At 45.3% G+C, this 13,932-nt stretch overlaps 1 protein-coding gene across 1 annotated transcript; it reads right to left on the reverse strand.

Annotated features, from left to right (window-relative positions):
- Positions 1–7,058: 7,058 nt before the first annotated feature.
- FZD8 (frizzled class receptor 8) lies at positions 7,059–9,984 on the reverse strand. The gene has a single exon (XM_068235774.1). It carries the CDS (start codon positions 9,722–9,724, stop codon positions 7,946–7,948), a length of 1,779 nt encoding a protein of 592 aa, XP_068091875.1. The 5' UTR covers positions 9,725–9,984; the 3' UTR covers positions 7,059–7,945.
- Between the last annotated feature and the right edge of the window lie 3,948 nt (positions 9,985–13,932).

Raw genomic sequence — 13,932 nt, forward strand, 5'->3', positions numbered from 1 at the left:
TAAAAAACTTATCCATGGCTCCGCTTTTTGGCCTGGATCAAACCGGAGCCACGGATACCAAAGTTTAAAATAGTGGCCGTTTTTACACACTTTTTGAAAAACTGAAGGAAGAGTCCGGATTTGCAGGTTTTTCATGGACCGCGGATACACGGAGGGGTAGTGAAAGGCTACACAAACATGGATCTCCCTCTACACAGAACTTTTGCACACAAAACAGAGGCCAAAATGGATTGCCTACTGCCTGTTCCTCCCCTCAACATCATATCTTATCCAATAGAAACACACATGAAGAAAGGACATACAGTTAAACGGACTGGAAACGTATGCTATAAAAGGACAACATTTTGAAAAACTGATCAGCTTTGCATCAGATTTTAGAAAAACTGATAGTTTGAAACGGATCCGATCTGCAACTGGACAAGTGTGGAATGAGCCTAATGCTGGGAATAAACGGTACGTTTTCGTGGCTCGATTCTGCCGCCCGATCGATTCCCCGCTCGATTCCGCAGGCGATACTCTTATCTTCTGCTCATTTTCCTTATCTTTTTCCATTGTCCCCCATGCGGTATCGAGCGCGGAATCGATCGGGCGGGAGATCGGACATGATCAATCGAGCCATCTAAATGGCTCAATCAAGCGGCGAAAACGTACCGTGTATTCCCAGCATAATGAGTGTAGCAGAGGACTTCAAGAGCCCAGCATTATTCTAGTATCTCAGGAGCACTGCATGCATCTCCTGACTGAAAAGGATCTCCCCTGAGCCTGATCCTTTCCATAACATAGTCCGGATCCCTTCAATAGGTCAATCTTAACTCTGTAAAATAAAAGTTAGGTTTGTTTTGCAATGGGTAGATTTTTTTGTGATGTGCTCGCTTGCTAACTGGCCTATACACATTAAGTGAACAACAGTCACTGTTCTTTCTTAAAGTGGAGTTCTGTCCAAAGCTAATGAAGTAAATCAAACCTGTGAAAACATTATACATGTTGCTCCATGTGTAGCTTAAACGTACGGAATGTTCGTTACTGAGAGTTCTATGCAAAGGGAAGATGTAGCTTGTTTGGCAGTTTGAAAAAGCCATTTTCTCACAAAGCAATGAGGTTCACAGAAAGCAAACTGTCAGGACCGTGGTCATAACATCACACTGTGGGAGGGGTTTCACCACATTATCAGCCATACAGACTCACCTGATAATCTATTTCAGAAAAAGTTAAGATTTCTTGTGGAAATGGGGGTATCGGCTACTGACTGGGATGAAGTTCAGTCCTTGGTTACAGTTCTTTAAAATAACCTTTAACTTAGAAATATGGAGAGAGACTCTGGCCGGAGTCATAAATAGTGCCCGCCCCTTCCTTTCTCACTAAGCTCCTCCCACTAGCCAGCTGTCACCCTCTCTAGTCATGCCATACTGGTGACAGGATTAATGGGCAGCAGTCTTCAACTAGCTTCCAACAGCCTTTCCTGAGAGATTAAAACACACACACGTTCAATTATTCCCCATTATGAAAAAAATAAAAAAATTGAAAACTCTGGAAAAAAAATTGCTTTACATTAAAGGATACCCGAAGTGACATGTGACATGATGAGATAGACATGTGTATGTACAGTGCCTAGCACACAAATAACTATGCTGTGTTCATTTTCTTCTTTCTCTGTCTGATACGAAATTCCAACTATAAAACCCTTTCATAGCAGAAAATTGCTTCTGAGAGCAAGAAAGATATAAAAAGGGGAATTTCTCATCAGTGAGAGTCACACTGTAGTCACTTCCTGTCTGAGTCAGCCACTTACATACCTGATATTTAACTCTTTCAGGCAGAGAAAGAAAAAAAGGAACACAGCATAGTTATTTGTGTGCTAGGCACTGTACAAACATCTCATGTCTATCTCATCATTTCACTTTGGGTATCCTTTAATAAAATTGACAATCTACCCAATACCATTTAATTTTCATGAAAATTACAGTTACAGTTATTTGGGTTGAAAAAAGACATAAGTCCATCGAGTTCAACCAGAGAACAGAGTACAACTCCAGCCTGCTCCCTCACATATTGATCATTCATTGAAGAAAAAATTCATTTCTTGAAAAATCCACCAATCCCGACTGACTTATATTGAAAAATAACAGGAAATCAGATCTCTCACTCAAATGAAATAATTTTTTTTTTAACCGAATTGCCGTAAAAATCGGATCATTTTATTGTATTGCGCTTGGCCACCTTTAGGCCTCTTTCAGACAGGCAGTGAATTCACCTCCTGTTAGCTGCTCTTGTGCAAAAGTCGGGAGCTTGTTAGTGTTCATTATCGGCGGTCGACAGCCCCCCCCCCCTCCAAAGAGTGATATCTGAGCGCGTGCACAGCCATGCTCAGACTTGACATGCCACGGAGCATTGTGGTGGGGGGGGGGGGCTAACTCACCTATGCCGCCACCTATAACCAAATTGTTCCACACTTGATTTTGAAGAAAGAAGCAATGGAGTTACGTGGACTGCATCGGCTATAGGTAAAAGGACCACCATCGCGAAAAATGATAAAATTGAAAATACATATAAAACACATACAAATATGAAGTAGGTTTCTTCCAGAGTAAAATGAGCCATAAATTACTTTTCCCCTGTGTTGCTGTCACTTACAGTAGGTAGTAGAAATCTAACAGAACCAACAGGTTTTGAGCTAGTCCATCTCATCATTGGGTATTCCCAGAATGGCCTTTATTTTTTATAAAGACAACCCCTGAAAAGGATTTATACAAAGATGTTAGCCATCCTCCGTGCTTACCGTACACTTTTCTAGCAGTTGGACAGAGCAACTGCCATTCAGTGAGTGCTTTTGAAAATAAAGAAAACCCTGAGAATCCCCCATGTGGAGATGGGTTAGTCCAAAACCTGTCGGTTCTGTCAGATTTCTACTACCTACTGAAAGTGACAGCAAGATAATTTATGGCTCATTTTACTCTGGAAGAAACAGGCTTCTTATATCTGTTTACACATATTTTAAATATTACAATTTTCGGGATAGTGGTCCTTTAACCCCGCCACCTAAATTGCACTTAAATAATGCTCATGGGCTTTGGACCACTGAACTGCTCAACAAGTGTTCAGTTAAACCCTCCATATGAGACCTCTTGCACACAACATGCATTTCCAATTTTTTTTTATAAAAAAAATAAAATCATATTAAAAAAAAAATAAAAAAAATACAAATCGGAGTCACGTGTAGTGTGCAAGAGGCCTTACATTTATAAAGGGAGGCAAACACAGCACATAGACTTCCAGATCCAGAAAAGGAATTAGGAAATATACCCACAAATAATAATAAAAAAAAAAAAAAAGTATTGTCACCCACTAGAGTCGCATGCAGTATGCGTTCAACCTTCAAAGCCTATTATTGACACAGGTTTGCTTTACTGTAAATAGGAATTTAAGAATAAAATTGTAATATATGTATATAAATTGTGTAAGTCACTTCGAGTAAAATGCAATACAAATTATTTTTTCCCCATATTTTGCAGTCACTTAGGCCCAGTGCACACCAAAACCCGCTAGCAGATCCACAAAATGCTAGCAGATTTTGAAACGCTTTTTCTTATTTTTCTGTAGTGTTTCAGCTAGCATTTTGCGGTTTTGGGAAGCGTTTTTGGTGTAGTAGATTTCAGATATTTTTACAGTAAAGCTGTTACTGAACAGCTTCTGTAACAAAAACGCCTGCAAAACCGCTCTGAACTGCTGTTATTCAAAGCGGTTTGCGTTTTTCCTATACTTTACATTGGAGGCAGAAACACTTCCGCAATCCAAAAAATGCCTCACCCGGGAGTCTGCGTTTCTGCAAAACACCTCCCGCTCTGGTGTGAACCACCCCATTGAGATACATTGACTAAGCGTATCCGCAGCCGCAAGCAGCTGCAAAAAACGCCAAAAAACCTGCTCGGTGTGCACCAGCCCTTAGGCCTCTTGCACACTGCAAGTGATTCCAATTCAGATTCCGCTTTTTAATCAATTTTTACATCCGATTCAGATTCCGATTTGCAGTGTGCTGCCTGCACACTGCAAATCGGAATCTGAATCGGATGTAAAAACTGATTAAAAAGCTTAATCTGAATCGGAATCACTTGCAGTGTGCAAGAGGCCTTACAGTAGGGAGTGAAAATGTGACAGGTTTTGTACTACTCCATCTTCTCTTGGGGGATTCTCAGTTATGTTGTTCTTTACAAGAACACTCAGGGCTCGTTCCCACTGTTGCGACGCGATTTCGGCCGCATTCCGACGCTTGTAAAAACGCATGCGGATGCGTTTCCACATGCGTTTTTACCCGCGATTTCGCATGCGATTTCGCATGGCAGGGTGCCATGCGAAATTAACCATGACACTGCCAGGGCTAAATAAAATTGAAAAAGGTGCGAAATCGCACGCGAAATCGCGGGTAAAAACGCATGTAACAAACGCATGCGTTTTTACTATTAAATACATTAGCGGCGATTCGCACGGATTCCCGACGCAGGCGAAATCGTTGGCTCTTTTGTGCGTTTTTTTCACGCTGAAAAAAACGCACCTCAACAACGCTACAGTGGAAACAGGCCCATCCACTTGTATTACATGTGCGGATCTGCATGCGTTGGACGCATGCAGATTCGCGATAGTGGAAACGAGCCCTTACTGAACTGCAAATCGATCAGTCCAAACTGCCAGAAGAATGTATAAACTAGTAGGGAAGCTGCCTGACATCTTTGTATAGATCCTTTTCAGGGAGTGCTTTTGTAAAGAATAAAAATGGTATACTGAGGATCCCCCATGATGAGATGGACTTGCTCAAAATCTAAACTTTTACTACCTTCCGTAAGCGACAGCAACATAGGAAAAAAGTAATACATAGTGCATTTTACTATTGTAGACAGGTACAATTTATATATGCATTATAAGTTTTACAATAGTGATCCTAAAAGAAAGTAATAAAATTAGGTGCTTCGGTATACATGGTTCAGGTAATCCACAATTGTTAGCCTTCTTTAGGTATGTGTCCTAATTTGCCCGTCAGTGATAGATAAATGTGTGTAATGGTGATAAGTGACTGGAAGGAACAGTATTATAGAAGAGGAGAGAGAGAACACTGAAGGATTCCACCCCAGCGATGACGGATGTCATTAACAACCTAGCTGCCATGTCTGATCCTGAATGACAGGCTAATAGGGGTCCCCGGGGCCTATATGCACTCCACTACATATCCTCCCTGCCATTCTTCTTAAAGCGTGGCCAAACCACCAGGGAACAAGTATCAGGAACTTAAAAACGTCTCTAGAAAAGCAGCGCCGATGCTTGCGGACTTTTCCCCAGATCCCCTCCAATTTATTGAAGTCCTGGGGACTGGCAGCAGAGCCTCCCTCTAAAGAAACCCTGCTTGATAATGGCTGTGCAATTGGTTCAATTAGGAGAAAAGGAGGCGAGAGGGGACTTTCGTAATGAAATTGTCTTGCAAAAGAAAAACTCTGCAAATTGGGGGATTATGTCACAAGACCACCTGTAGGGCATTCAGGCTCCACTGCCTGCAGGCTGGCTAACAATGTGGGCAAGGCTAATAGAAGCAGCTCTCTCCCCCCCCCCCTTTCCCCCTCCACTAACTGTTACAAGTCCAGCAAAAAAAGAAAGAAAAATAATAAAAATGTAGGGGAAAAAAAAATCCCAGCATCTTTAAACCAAGACCCTTTAAGGCTGTTTGGTGGTCAATTGGCATTCAGAAAGAAAACAAGAGGGGACAAGGAGCTGGGAAACAGGACTTTGGAGTATAGATTATGTATAGAAGACAGAAAAGATCAAAGCTGAGGAGGCTGAAAGGGCCAAGCTCCCCACAGATTAACCCCATTCACTTGGTCCCTCTAAACAGGGGGCACTCGTGCTGTTCCGCTAGACAGGTAAAAAGTTCAGCTTCTAGCAAAAGCATATTGCAACTAATTCAGTACCCCCTTCCCCCCCCCCCCCCCCCCCCCTCTGCTCACTAAATGGAACAGTCTTGACAGACACATAATGCACTCTGCACTAACAATGGAGCCACATTTCATAGGCACAAGTTAAGTATAAAAGGTTACTATGATGTTAACCTGTTAAATTAGTTCTGCAAATAGATTAAGCTGACATCTTAGACCAAGCAAGAATTTTTCTTTATCTGTGGTATTGCAGTGAATAGATTTTGCCTTGTTAAGGGATATTTACATTCTAATGTGGTAAAAAAAAAAAAAAAAGTTTACTACCCTATAAAATATAGTGTAATGGAAAAATATATTACCTGCAGTTTCATATTCAAAACAAAACAGGACCATAAACCATTAATCCTGACAGTCACGGCAGCAGTATATATTACAGGTGTTGAACTTTACCTTGGTAATTAGGTGATATATGTAGTAATAAGTAGCAATGATGGTGTAGTAGTAATAAAAAGTCATATTTCTCCCATTAGTTTTTTTTTTAATATATAAATGACAGAGCAATAAAATGACTTTTGATTGGTTCTGAAGAGGTATTGAGCTCCTTGTCCTTAAAGTGAACCTGGGGTGAAAATAAACTGATGAGACAATTGTATTAATCCTCCTACTCCTAAAAATGACCTTTTTTTAAAGATATCCCATGGTTGTATTTTATATTTAAACAATTTACAAACTAGATTGAATGTTTTGTTGCCTCTGCTCAGTGCCAGCCTAATAAGTGTCCCAAAGTTAGAAAAAAGGTCAACAGTTGTATTTTATCTCCCTCTGCTCTCAGGCGTTGTATTCTGCCAGGAAAACCTTTATGGCTGTAATTTGCTTATCAGTGATGTTTACTAGATTTCTGGCAAGGTACCAACAAGCTGTCACTTCCATGCCTAAAAATATTAACTCTTCTAGGCAGCAAAATACAAGTAAAGCAGCCTGGTTATTAATATGTTCTGCACTGTACATACACATGTATCTCATGTCACCTTGGGTATACTTAAACCACCATACTTTATTACTTTGGGTCAAAATAAAGCTAACAATAAAAAAAAAAATTAAACAAAACAAAAAGTAATATAGAAAAACAAAAACAGGAAATGGGAGTATAATTTATAAAAATTAATTTTATTGGCAAAATAGAATAAACCATTATTTTTTATTCTTATGAAGAATCCTCTAAACTTTGTACAACTATTTACAGGGTGTTATAACTTTGCCTATGTACATATCTTACACATATTACATGTAGAGAACAAATATTTATATATAAATACAGATGTAGTATACAGAAACCCGTATTTTCTTGGGGCGAGCTCTCATATATATTTCTGAATTAAGACAAGTGTTTTTATAGCAGGAAGAGGCAGCAGGAAGCCCCATGCGGTGGTAAAGGAACTACAAATCTCAGCATACTGGGGTTTGTAGTTCCTTTAGAACCACTGGGCGTCCTGCTGTCCAGTCCTGAAAGGCATTTGCTTGGCTAATTAACAGATTTCATCCTGCTACTGTTGTCAGGTGACCCTGGAGTGCCACATGAAGGCATAGTTCAGGCTGTGGCACTAAGTGAGGTGGGCACTGAGTCACCCCCAGCAATAGCAGGAAAGAAATGTCTGAGGACTAAAACATACATAGACATATATAGAAAAATGCAACACAAAACACATAGGATTGCTCCAGCACACAAATTAAGTGATTGCCTCCTGTTGTAGCACAGGGACAATCCCCTGCTCTGGCCAGTTAAATTCTAGTCTCCGCAATGCTCCTTGCATATAAATGGGAGACAAAATAGTTTGAGGCTTCAATACCAGGTACATTGTTCTGACCAGTCATTCAAGTCCCTACTAATGGATACCATTAAGAGTTCAATTATCATGCTAATAGCAAGCATCTACAAGAAACAAGGGGGCTTGCTTCTGGGTTAGTTTGGCAGATCTCAAGACAGTCAAGTGTCTCAGGTCCCTTCCCCGCCTCCCCCTTCTTCCTGTCTTTTGTTAGACCTGAGATAAAGGCATCTGTTTTGGGTAAGACACAGAACTGGCAGTGCCAGATCTCCATGTCAGGCCTGTGCTGGCATCACTGTACATAGACCCACCAGTTGCTTTGCTGCCCCAGCAGCAACGTGTGCAGAAGGCTCTCCAGGACTCCAGAGTCTTTCCTGACCAAATCCATACCCCAGAGGTGATGCCCACCACCAGGCACATAAAGTATTTGAGCATGAAGACTGCATAGTCCGGCCTGCGGGGCTGTGCCAGCTCAGGTAGGCAGGAGTTGCAGTTGTGTGCCGTCTCCCAGCCCTGGCGGTTGTGCTGTTCATAGAAAAAGCATGCCACTACTATGGTGGCTGGCACAGTGTAAAGAACGCTAAATATCCCTATCCGGATCATCAGTTTCTCAAGTTTGTCAGTCTTGGTACCTCCTTGTTTGATGACACTCCGGATTCTGAAAAGGGACACAAAGCCAGCTAGCAGGAACATGCTGCCAATGAAGAGGTAGATGACCAAGGGGGCCAGGACAAAGCCCCTCAAGTTGTCCAAGTTCTGGTTGCCCACATAACAGATGCCAGCCACAGGGTCCCCATCCACTGAGCTGAGGGCAAGCACAGCTATGGACTTTATGCTGGGCACCAGCCAGGCTGCCAGGTGGAAGTACTGGGAGTAGCCAGCGATGGCCTCATTGCCCCATTTCATGCCAGCTGCCAGGAACCAGGTGAGGGACAGGATGACCCACCAGATGGAGCTAGCCATGCCAAAGAAGTAGATGAGTAGGAAGACCAGAGTGCAGAGGGCAGGTCCAGTGGTCTCATAGTGGATGTGCTCCAGGTCATGCTCACGACTGCATGCCACCCTCTCATGCCCGGCCACCAGCCTGACCAGGTAGCCAGAGGACACCAGCAGGTAGCAGGCGGACAGGAAGATGATGGGGCGCTCGGGGTACTTGAACCTCTCCATGTCTATCAGGAAGGTGGAGACCGTGGCGAAGGTGGAGGCGAAGCAGAGCACCGACCAGAGCCCGATCCAGAAGCTGGTGAAGGTCCTCTCCTCGGGGCTGAAGTAGGGGTTGTGGCAGGGCATGGCACAGTTCGGGATCTGGCCGGTCTTGACCCGGTTGTAGAGCGGGTGCCTCTCGTTGGTCACCAGCACCATGGGGGCTCTGCACTGGCACCCGGGCTCGCAGCCAGCCGGTGCCCTGGGCTTAGTCCTGACGGGGGGCTCCACGCGGGGCTTGCTGCTCCCAGCCCCGCTGCTGCTGGTGCCCTTGTGCGGGTGGCTGGGCGCCTTAGGGGGCCGCTCGGGCAGGCTGGGGGGCGCCGCCGTGGTCAGGTCGGTGCGGTTGTAGTCCATGCACAGCGTGTCCGGGTTGCCGAGCTCCGGTAGCCGGTCGCAGCGCATGCGATCCGGCCAGGCGAAGCCGTACTGCCGCATGAGCGGGGCGCAGCCTGCCCGGGCTCTCTCGCACACGCTCCGGCAGGGCGGCAGCGGCTTCTTGTAGTCCTCCAGGCAGATCGGCGTGTACATGCTGCACAGGAAGAACTTCAGGTCGCTCGAGCAGTGGATCTCCACCAGCGGCCAGAACTGGTGCACCTCCAGGCCAGCCTCGTCCTGCGTGTCGTGGTTGAACTGATTGGGCATGTAGGTGTAGTTGTAGCCGATGCCCTTGCACAGGGGGACGGTGATCTCCTGGCAGATCAGGTCCTTGGCTGCAGCGCTGGTGGCCGGGGGCAGCCAGCAAGTGCCCAGAAGCAGCAGCCACAGCAGGTACTCCCTCTCCATAGCGCTCTATGAGAAGTCCCAGCAAGGCTCGGAGATCTGTCCTGTGTATGGCGAGCTACAGGGTCATCTTCTCGCCTCCCCAGCCCATAAGTTCCAACAAGAAGCCAACAAAACTTCCCAGGAGAAGAAACGAGTCCATCAGCAGCGATCAGTTCACAAATCCAACGTGACAGCTTCCCGGGACCGAACCCAGAGCCGTAAGCGCTCTACAGATAAGTGCGGTCATGCACTGGAGCACCTGAGCAGCTCTGCCTGACACGCGCTGCTTTACTTCGGCTTGGAAACTCTTCTCATGAATATTTATAGCGGGTGCGGGCAGGTCCCGCCCCCTGACCAATCTCTAATCCCCCCTGGAGGGAGGTGGAGCTGCTGCCTGAAGCAATCAACCTTTTTTTTTCTATACAAAAGGTGGTCTCAGCGTGTTGATTAGCTGGCCATTGTTATGCTTGGCTGGGACTAAACGTTTTACTAGCTGGGATGTATTTTTTTTTATGAACACACATTAATTAACTTGATGTATTTACAGAAAGCCGACTCATCAAGACTTAACTGATGGGCAAACTAGCAGTGGCTCTCCTTGTAAATACACCTGATTTCACAGGACAACGACAAACTAATCCAAGTCTGATTACTTGTTGTCTCTCCTATGGGGGGTGCAATAAGCGTTCATTTCCATTGTAAGGTCAAAAAGACTATAGAACTTAATTGTATCATTTCAAATAGTGATGATGTAAACAATGTAACTTTTGATTATTAAACACTGCTTATGTAGATCTATCTCTATCTGTATTGCCATTGTGATTACATTTGGCAGAGGAAGGTCACTGCACACTCATTACCCAGACAAAAAAAAATAAAAATAAAATACTAATAAAGTACGTAAATAAAAATAAAACCGGGGTAAGCTTCACCACATAGCACAGATATTTCAATGCTAAAATCAGATAGATTCTACCTGTCACAAAGTGGTAGTTAAGCACACAGATACCACATTTTTGGAAAACTGGATCAGGGCAGTTTCTAGACTAAGTTGCACCCAGGGTGAGAGTGTAAAAATTGCGCATAGGTGCTCCCAGTATAGGTAGCCAGCTATAGGTCCCCCCAGTATAGGTAGCCAGGCATAGGTGCTCCCAGTATAGGTAGCCAGTATAATTGCCCCCAGTATAGGTTAGCCAGGTAGGTGCCTCCAGTATAAGTAGCCTTTATAGCTGCCCCCAGTATAGGTTAGATAGTTAGGTGCCCTCAGTATAGGTTAGCTAGGTGGGTACCTCCAATATAGGTAGCCACTAGCCAGTATAATTGCCACCAGTATAGGTTACATAGGTAGGCGCCCGCAGTATAGGTTAGCTAGGTAAGTTCCCGCAATATAGGTTAGATAGGTGGCCCCAGTAAAGGCTAGATAGGTAGGTGCCCACAGTATAGGATAGATAAGTAGGAGCCCCCAGCATAGGTTAGATAGGTAGGTGCCCCCAGTATGGGCTAGATAGGTAGGAGCCCCTAGCATAGGTTAGGTAGGTGCCCCCAGTATAGATTAGATTGGTAGGTGCCCGCAGTATAGGTTAGATAGGTAGGTGCCCCCAGTATAAGCTAGATAGTTAGAAGCCCCCAGTATAGGCTAGATAGTTAGAAGCCCCCAGTATATGTTAGATAGGTAGGTGCCCCCAGTATAGGTTAGATAAGTAGGTGTCCGCTGTATAGGTTAGATAGGTAGGTGTCCCTAGCATAGGTTAAATAGATAGGTGCCCACAGTATAGGTTAGATAGGTAGGAGCCCCTGTGTATACACTCTCTACTTCCTGATTAGCAGGGCAGCCCCGGGGAGCGGAAGGGAGGGAGAAATCGGGCTGCCCTAAGGGCAGTCGCACGCATGGCACGCCCCTAGAAACGGGGCTGAACTGTATGCATAGATTAAAGAGAACCTGAAGTAAGAGATATATGGAGGCTGCCATATTTATTACCTATTAAGGGAAACCAGTAATATCCCCCCTCCCCCCCAAAAAAGAGTTTTACTTACCTGGGGATTCTGCCAGCCTCCCTGTGCCCGCGCCCTCTATGAATGATCCTCCAGTGCCCTGTTGCGGCTCAGTTTTGTTACTGACAACTTGTAAGTCGATGGCCACTGCGCCTGTGTGGCCCTGGCCGCGTGCATCCTCTTTCCCGCTCCCATCGCTGGGAGCATCATGCGCAGGGACAGTACACGAAAACCTTGTACTGTGCCTGCGCAGGATGCTCCTGGCGGGGGGAATGCGAATGAGGACGCGTGTGGCCATAGCCCTGCAGGTGCAGTGGACAGCAACTTGCGGCAACGAAACTGAGCCATGGCAGGGGACCGGAAGATCGTTAGACATGACGCTGGCACAGGGAGGCTGCAGGGGGCTGGCAGAAGCCCCAGCAGGGGCGCCTCTAGCTATTTTGTCACTCCAGGCGAGAAAACCTGTGGTGTCTCCCCACCCCCATGGTGCCCCCCATGAAAATAATTGTAATGCGGCAGCATTTCACTAGGAAATAACTGTAATGCGGCAATGTTTCACCAGAAAATAATTGTAATGCAGCAGCGTTACACCAGAAATTAAGAAAGAAAGAAAATACATGTAAAGGTGGCCATACATGGTACAATTTTTCAATTAGATAATTTAGTTCAATTATTCTGTTAGATCGAATATAAAGATTTTTCCAGCATGTCCGACCATTTTTCCCGAAAAAACGGGATAATCGTTCGAATTTCTTGATCGAAAAAAAAATATATTTTCAACTTTCATTCAATGCGATCATTTAGATCGAATAAACGGGAAAATCGAACGTTTTTATTGTATCGTGTATGGGCACCATCAGGAAGAAGGCACACAGGGGGACATAGTGAGGCAAAGGGGGGAAGAAGGAGGAACGAGGGTCATAAGAAGTCAAAGGAGGACAGAAGGAGGCACACAGGGGGGCAGAATGAGTCACAAAGGAGGACAGAAGGAGGTACAAAGAGGGGCAGCGGGAGGTATAGGGGAACAGACAAAAGCATGAGGGCCAGAAGGATGCACAAAAGAGGACAGAAGGAGGGACGGGGGACAGAAGGAGGGAACGGGGAACAGAAGGAGGGAACAGGGGACAGAAGGAGGCACAAAGTGGGGCAGAAGGAAGGACAAAGTGGGGCAGGAGGCAGCAGAATGGGGACAGATTGAGGCACAAAGGAGGACAAAAGGAGGCACAGGAGGAAAGAAGGAAGCACAGGGGGGCTAAAGGAGGCATATGGAGACAGAAGCAAGCACAAAGGGAAACAAAAGGAGGCACAGTAGGACAGAAGGAGGCAGAGTGGGATTGAAGGGGGAACAGGAGGCAGAAGTAGCACAAGGGGACAAATAAAGGCAAAGGGACAGAAGGAGGAGGCACAGGGGGACAGAAGGAGGCACAAAGGGTGACAGAAGGACAAACCAGGGGGTCAGACATAGTACAAGGGACTGAAGGAGGCACAAGGAGACAAAAGGAAGCACAAAAGGGACAGAAGGAGGCACAAAGGGGGAAAGAAGGATGCACAAGGCACAGAGGTGGCAGCTGCCTGCAACTTACGCTAAGTAGATGCAGCAGAAGCAAGTAATAGAGCAACTACGGGGGTGGGGCCTAGTCCTGGGGGGTGGGGCTTAATTGGGGCGGGGCTTAATCCAGAAACATGGCGCCCCCCAGGACCAATGGCATTCCAGGCAATGGCCTGTACTGCCTATGCCTAGAGGCTCCCCTGAGCCCCAGGTAAGTAAAACTCTTTTTTTTTTGGGGGGGGGGGGGGGGGGGGATAGCATTATTGGTTTCCTTTAAACATTTAAACAATACCAGTGGCCTGGCAGTCCTGCTGATCCTCTGCTTCAAATGCTTCTACCCATAGATTCTGAATAAGCATGCAGCAGATCAGCTGTTTCTGACAAAAAACTGACAAGATTAGCTGCATGCTTGTTTCTGGTGACTCAGATAATACTACAGCTAACGCAGATAAATAAATCAACAGGACTTTCAGGCAATGGGTATTGTTTAAATGCAAATAAATATGGCAGCCTCCATGTACCTCTCACTTCAGGTGTCCTTTAAGTCACAAGGTGACCTAAACAGATATGTGTTGGATGTGTAAAGGGTCTCAATAAAGCATGTGTCAACAAAACGAAGTCTGTGTGCGGATTCCACCTTCGACCATTGGATTGACATAGCCCAGGGATCCTGCACCAGCATCCACCA

Source organism: Hyperolius riggenbachi, chromosome 5 (genome assembly GCF_040937935.1).
Source record: "Hyperolius riggenbachi isolate aHypRig1 chromosome 5, aHypRig1.pri, whole genome shotgun sequence".
In the NCBI taxonomy this organism is placed as follows: domain Eukaryota; kingdom Metazoa; phylum Chordata; class Amphibia; order Anura; family Hyperoliidae; genus Hyperolius; species Hyperolius riggenbachi.